The sequence below is a fragment of the Taudactylus pleione genome, unplaced genomic scaffold (assembly GCF_031769625.1).
Source record: "Taudactylus pleione unplaced genomic scaffold, aTauple2 ptg000679l, whole genome shotgun sequence".
NCBI classification, from domain to species: Eukaryota; Metazoa; Chordata; class Amphibia; order Anura; family Myobatrachidae; genus Taudactylus; species Taudactylus pleione.
The window spans coordinates 286,224-293,616 of NW_028285081.1; the positions used below are offsets into that span (position 1 = coordinate 286,224).

The 7,393-nt window shown below is 52.0% G+C and overlaps 1 protein-coding gene across 1 annotated transcript; it reads left to right on the forward strand.

The window, feature by feature from the left end:
- Positions 1 to 110: 110 nt before the first annotated feature.
- LOC148478105 (uncharacterized) lies at positions 111 to 5,282 on the forward strand (the record flags this gene model as incomplete). Its single annotated transcript, XM_088455937.1, is given in 11 exon segments — positions 111 to 204; positions 474 to 673; positions 675 to 873; positions 1,107 to 1,545; positions 1,735 to 1,897; positions 2,114 to 2,336; positions 3,221 to 3,946; positions 4,027 to 4,224; positions 4,360 to 4,809; positions 4,886 to 5,002; positions 5,056 to 5,282. Coding segments are annotated over 11 exon segments (3,036 nt in total), but the record flags the coding sequence as incomplete, so codon positions are not given.
- Positions 5,283 to 7,393: the final 2,111 nt, after the last annotated feature.

A 7,393-nucleotide genomic window follows, 5' to 3' on the forward strand; every position in this document is an offset into this window, starting at 1 on the left:
CTCTAATCCTCCCCTCCTGCATCCTAACTCTAGCCCTCCCCTGCCGCATCCTAACTCTAACCCTCCCTTCCTAAATCCTAACTATAACCCTCCCCTCCTACATCCTAACTATAACCATTCCCTCACGCATCCTAACTCTAACCCACCCCTCCCACATCCTAACTCTAACCCTCCCCTCCCGCATCCTAACTAAAACCCTTCCCTCCTGCAGCCGAACTGTAACGCTCTGCTTCCGTATCCTAACTCTATCCATCCCCTTCTGCATCATATCTCTAACCCTCCGCTCCAGCACCCTAACTACAAACCTCCCCTCCTGCATCCTAACTCTAACCCTCAACGCCTGCATCCTAACTCTAACTCTCCCCTGCCGCACCCCAACTATAAACCTCCACTAATGCATCCTAACTCTAACCATCCCATCCCGCATCCTAACTATAACCCTCCCCTCCCGCATCCTAACTAAAACCCTTCCCTCCTGCAGCCTAACTGTAACCCTCCCCTTCCGCATCCTAACTCTAACCCTCCCCTCCCGCATCCTAACTATAACCCTCCCCTGCCGCATCCTAACTCTAACCCTCCTCCTAACTATAACCCTCCCCTGCCGCATCCTAACTCTAACCCTCCCTTCCTAAATCCTAACTATAACCCTCCCCTCCTGCATCCTAGCTCTAACCCTCCCCTCCCTCTTCGTAACTATAACCCTCCCCTCCTGCATCCTAACTCTAGCCCTCCCCTCCCGCATCCTAACTATAACCCTCCCCTCCTGCATCCTAACTCTAACCCTCCCCTCCCGCATCCTAACGCTAACCCTCCCCTCCTGCAGCCTAACTCAAACCCTCCCCTGCCACATCCTAACTCTAACCCTCCCCTCCTACATCCTTAATCTAACCCTCCCCTACCGAATCCTAACTATAACCCTCCCCTACCGAATCCTAACTATAACCCTCCCCTCCTGCATCCTAACTCTAACACTCCTGCATCCTAACTCTAACCCTCCCCTGCCACATCCTAACTATAAACCTCCCCTCCTGCATCCTAAAACTAGCACTCCCCTCCCGCATCCTAAATATAACCCTCCGCTCCCTCATCAAAACTATAACCCTCCCGCATCCTAACTCTAACCCTCCCCTCCCTCATCCTAACTATAACCCTCCCCTCCTGCATCCTAACTCTAATCCTCCCCTCCTGCATCCTAACTGTAACCCTCCACTCCTGCATCCTAACTATAACCCTCCACTACAGTATCCTAACTCTACCCATCCCCTCTCGCATACTAACTATAACCCTCCCCTCCTGCATACTATCTCTAACCCTCCCCTCCGGCATCCGAACTCTAACCCTCCACTCCAGCATCCTAACTCTAACCCACCCCTCCGGCATCCTAACTATAACCCTCCCCTCCCGCATCCTAACTATAACCCTCCCCTACAGCATCCTAACTCTACCCATCCCCTCCCACATACTAACTATAACCCTCCCCTCCACCATCCTAACTCTAACCCTCCTCTGCCGCATCCTATCTCTAACCCTCCCATCCTGCATCCTAACTCTAACCCTACTCTGCCGCATCCTATCTCTAACCCTCCCTTCCTACATCCTAACTGTAACTCTCCCCTCCCGCATCCTAACTATAACCCTTCCCTTCCGCTTACTAACTCTAACACTTCCCTCCCGCATCCTAACCCTAACCCTCCCCTCCCTCATCCTAACTCTAACCCTCCCCTAACGCATCCGAACTCTAACTCTTCCCTCCCGCATCCTAAGCCTAACCCTCCCAACCCGCATCCTAACTCTAACTCTCCCCTCCTGCATCCTACCTCTAACTCTCCCCTCCTGCATCCTAACTCTAACCCTCCCCTCCGGCATCCTAACTCTATGCCTCCCCTCCTGCATCCTAACTATAACCCTCCCCTGCTGCATCCTAACCCTAACCCTCCACTGCCCCATCCTAACTCTGACCCACCCCTGTCGCATCCTAACTCTGACCCTCCCCTCCTACATCCTAACTTAACCCTCCTCTCCTGCATCCTAACTCTACGCCTCCCCTCCCACATCCTAACTATAACCCTCCCCTGCCGCATCCTAACCCTGCCCTCCTGCATCCTAACACTAGCCCTCCCCTTCCGCATCCAAACTCGATCCCTCCCGTATCATAACTCTAACCCTTCTTTCCCGCATCCTAACTATAACCCACCCCTCCTGCATCCTAACTCTAACCCTCCCCTCCCGCATCCTAAATCTAACCCTCCCCTCCCGTATCCTAACTCTAACCCTTCCCTCCCGCATCCTAACTATAACCCTCCCCTCCTGCATCCGAACTCTATCCCTGCCCTCCTGCATCCTAACTCTAACCCTCCCCTCCCTCATCCTAGCTCTAACCCTTCCCTCCCGCATCCTAACCCTAACCTTCCCCTCCTGAATCCTACATCTAACCCTCCCCTCCTGCATCCTAACTCTAACCCTCCCCTGCCGCATCCTAACTCTAACCCTCCCCTGCCGCATCCTAACTAAAACCCTCCCCAACTGCAGCCTAACTGTAACCCTCCCCTCCCGCATCCAAACTCTAAATCTCCCCTCCCACATACTAACTATAACCCTCACCTCCAGCAGCCTAAAATTAACCCCCCCGCATCCAAACTCTAACCCTCCCCTCCCACATCCTAACTCTAACCCTCTCCTCCGGCACCCTAACTATAACCCTCCCCTCCTGCATCCTAACTCTAACCCTCCCCTCCTGCATCCTAACTCTAACCCTCCCCTGCCGCATCCTAACTGTAAACCTCCACTACTGCATCCTAACTATACCCCTCCCCTCCTGCATCCTAACTCTAACCCTCCCCTCCCGCATCCTAACTCTTTCCATCCCCTCCCGCATCCTACTCTAATCCTCCCCTCCTGCATCCTAACTCTAACCCTCCCCTCCCGCATCCTAACTCTTTCCATCCCCTCCCGCATCCTACTCTAATCCTCCCCTCCCGCATCCTAACTATAACCCTCCCCTGCCGCATCCTAACTAAAACCCTCCCCTGCCGCATCCTATCCCTAACCCTCCCTTCCTAAATCCTAACTCTAACCCTCCCCTCCTGCATCCTAACTCTAACCCTCCCCTCCCGCGTCATTACTATTACACTCCCCTCCCGCATCCTAACTCTAGCCCTCCCCTCCCGCATCCTAACTATACACCTCCCCTCCTGCATCCTAACTCTAACCCTCCCCTCCCGCATCCTAACACTAACCCTCCCCTCCTGCAGCCTAACTCTAACCCTCCCCTGCCACATCCTAACTCTAACCCTCCCCTCCCGCATCCTAACTCTAACCCTCCCCTCCCGCATCCTAACTCTAACCCTCCCCTCCCGCATCCTAACTCTAACTCTCCCCTCCTGCATCCTAACTCTAACCCTCCCCTGCCGCATCCTAACTATAACCCTCCCCTCCTGTATCCTAACTCTAATCCTCCCCTGCTGCATCCTAACTGTAACCCTTCACTCCTGCATCCTCATTATAATCCTTCCCTCCCGCATGCTAACCCTAGCCCTCCCCTCCCGCATCCTAACTCTAACCCTCCCCTCCTGCATCCAACCTCTAACCCTCCCCTCCTGCATCCTAACACTAACCCTCCCCTCCTGCATCCTACCTCTAACCCTCCCCTCCTGCATCCTAACTCTAACCCTCCCCTGCCGCATCCTAACTCTGACCCTCCCCTCCTGCATCCTACCTCTAACCCTCCCTTCCTGCATCCTAACTCTAACCCTCCCCTCCTGCATCCTAACTCTACCCATCTCCTCCTGCATCCTAAATCTAACCCTCCCCTCCGGCATCCTAATTCTAACACTCCCCTCCTACATCCTAACTGTAACTCTCCCCTCCCGCATCCTAACTATAACCCTTCCCTCCCGCATCCTAACTCTAACCCTTCCCTCCCGCATCCTAACCCTAACCCTCCCCTGCCGCATCCTATCTCTAACCCTCCCCTCCTGCATCTTAACTGTAACTCTCCCCTCCCGCATCCTAACTCTAACCCTCCCCTCCCGCATCCTAACTCTAACCCTCCCCTCCCGCATCCTACCTCTAACACTTCCCTCCCGCATCCTGACCCTAACCCTCCCCTCCCGCATCCTAACTCTAACCCTCCCCTCCTGCATCCTAACTCTAACCCTCCCCTCCTGCATCCTAACTCTGACCCTCCCCTCCTACATCCTAACTCTAACCCTCCCTTCCTGCATCCTAACTCTATGCCTCCCCTCCTGCATCCTAACTATAACCCTCCCCTGCCACATCCTAATCCTCCCCTCCCGCATCCTAACACTAACCCTCCCCACCCGTATCCTAACTCTAACCCTTCCCTCCCGCATCCTAACTCTAACCCTCCCCTCCCCTCCTGCATCCTAACTCTAACCCTCCCCTCCTGCATCCTAACTCTAACCCTCCCCTCCTGCATCCTTACTCTAACCCTCCCCTCCCGCATCCTAGCTCTAACCCTTCCCTCCCGCATCCTAAGCCTAACCCTAACCCTCCCCTCCCGCATCCTAACTCTAACCCTCCCCTGCCGCATCCTAACTCTGACCCTCCCCTGTCGCATCCTAACTCTGACCCTCCCCTCCTACATCCTAACTCTAACCCTCCCCTCCTGCATCCTAACTCTATGCCTCCCCTGCTGCATCCTAACTATAATTCTCCCCTCCTGCATCCTATCACTAGCCCTCCCCTCCCGCATCCTAACTGTAACCCTCCCCTCCTGCATCCTAACTCTAACCCTCCCCTCCTGTATCCTAACTCTAACCCTCCCCTCCCGCATCCTAACTCTAACCCTTCCCTCCCGCATCCTAACTATAACCCTCTCCTCCTGCATCCTAACTCTAACCCTCCACTGGCGCATCCTAACTATATCCCTCCTGTATCCTAACTCTAGCCCTCCCCTCCCATATCCTAACTCTAACCCTCCCCTTCCACATCCTAACTCTAACCCTCCCCTCCTGCATCCTATCTCTAACCCTCCTCTGCTGCATCCTAAGTCTAACCTCCCCTCCCGCATCCTAACTATAACCCTCCCCTCCCGCATCCTAACTCTAACCCTCCCCTCTCTCATCCTGACTCTAACCCTCCCCTCCTGCATCCTAACTCTAACCCTCCCCTCCCGTACCCTAGCTATAACCCTCCCCTCCCGCATCCTAACTCTAAACCTTCCCTCCCTCATCCTAACTGTAACCCTCCCCTGCTGTATCCTAACTCTAACCCTCCCCTCCCGCACCCTAGCTCTAACCCTCCCCTGCCATTCAACCTAATACTCACCATCGGGAGGCAGGGGCCTGGGGCACCAGGGACTGTCTGGGGGCAGATCTTTGATGGAACAACTTCTCGGCATGTGAAGCAGTCGGCAGTAGACTGGGCATTTTGTGATTTGTAGTTCCACCACAGTTGCAGTCTTACAGTATCTTGACTCAAACTCAGTCCTCAAAGCCCCACACATCAGGTGTTTTTCCCCTCCATCAGGAGAACTCTGAGCCTCATGCTAATTGCACTACACAGGTCACTATCTTATCTGTGACTAACGGATAGATAGATAGATAGATAGATAGATAGATAGATAGATAGATAGATAGATATGCACCATATTTGCTTTCCCTTTTTTTTAGGGGGGTGGGGGGCACCAAATTACACCTTGCCCCCGGGCGTCTGGGATGAAATTACGCCACTGCAGCTCCCCCTAAACGGTCGGTTCTAGGTTAAATTACGAGCAGAGAGAAGTGCTCTCTTCACTTTTGATTGCCAAACAAGAGCTGGAGATCTGCAATGGCGCATTCAGCGCACAAGCTTTTAGCCCAACAGCACAAACATTTCTATAACAATCAAACCATGGGCGACACGGTCCGCCCTCAGCAGCACAATGCAGAGAGGCCACCTCCAAATAAAAATCCTGGGGGAAATGAGGAAAGGTCGCTGTCTTTATTTTTTTTAACTTGTGCTGGTATAAACTGTCCTTTCTTACATCAATGGCCCTCATTAAGAGCCGTACGCTCTGAGCAGAGCGCACGCTCTGAATGAGGGCCGGGCTCCATTTTCATGGAGCGTCCTCCTGGATGCTCGTATAGCTGTGGGTCACCACCCACAGGCTATACGAGTGTGCATTGTGATGGTCGCGATGGTCGAGACCATCGTGACCATCGAATTTGCGAGCCGGAGCCTGCGGTTGAGGTTTTCAACCGCAAGCTCCGGAGTGATTTTGGCTCTATCAGAGCCAAAATCACTCCCACTGACATCACTAGTGATGTCAGTGGGCCGGCTTCTGACAGCATTGACAGCACGCCCCCTTTGATCGGACACAACGAGCGAAGGACTTTCCTTCGCTCGTCGCGTCTGGCGCATGCGCACGACGGAGCTCCCTCCGTCGTGCGCATGCTCAGTCCATAACATCGACCCACTTGCGAGCGGACAGCCGCTCGCGAGTGGGTCTGAATCAGGCCCAATGCTCCGTCGTCAAAGCTTCATCTTTAAAATGTTTCCTTTGTAGGAAAACAGAAAGTGCTTTTGTTGTGATACATCGTACTTTGCTGTTTTATACATTTACTAGTATTAAATATTTATATATATATAAAAAACATCTTAACAAATGTGAACCTGACAATCTCTAAAAGAATACGGAATGGTTTTTGTGTTGCAGGAGACGTTTTATCTTTAGCGTTGACATTGCAGATAATACGGAAGATAATTAAGCCCGGTGAGTCCAGACTTCAGCTGTTATGTGAACAAATAGCGATGCGTTGCAGGCCTGAGTTTACGGAGATACATGCTTTGTTATTTCCATTGAAACGTTCCGAGGCCCCTGATGTATTCAACATCAGAGGACAAAATAAGGGGCATTTATACAAAAAAAGACCTGGATCAGCGTGAAAGTTACAGAAATATGACTGTACTGATGGAAGCTAATTACAAAGCAGCCTGAAAACTCCATCACACGCCAACAAAATGATCTGGGCTAACGTGTAGTTGACAACGGTCCCTATTTTCTAGCGGCAGTCCCAGGTTTTTGCAATATTATAAAGGCGCAGTACATGTCAACGCTAGACGCCATTTTCACCGTCTCTCCTAAATTTATGAGCTTTGGATGTTACACATTCTGGAAAAGGAGTGCTTAAAATACACAAAGTATGTTATAATTAAAATTATATGATGAACATTTGAATTTTAATGTGGATAACAAATTGAATTATATGGAATTACATGCAGACATCTGTTGTTTTCCCCTAAAACTATCAAATAAGAATCTTCTTTCATACTTTAGTTCATATAGAAAATGTCAATTGACGGCTGCAACATCATATTATATAGCCAGGGACGTTTCTAGAGAGGAGGGGACCTGTGTGCAGTCTCCGACACGGGCCCCCTCCTCTCTGTC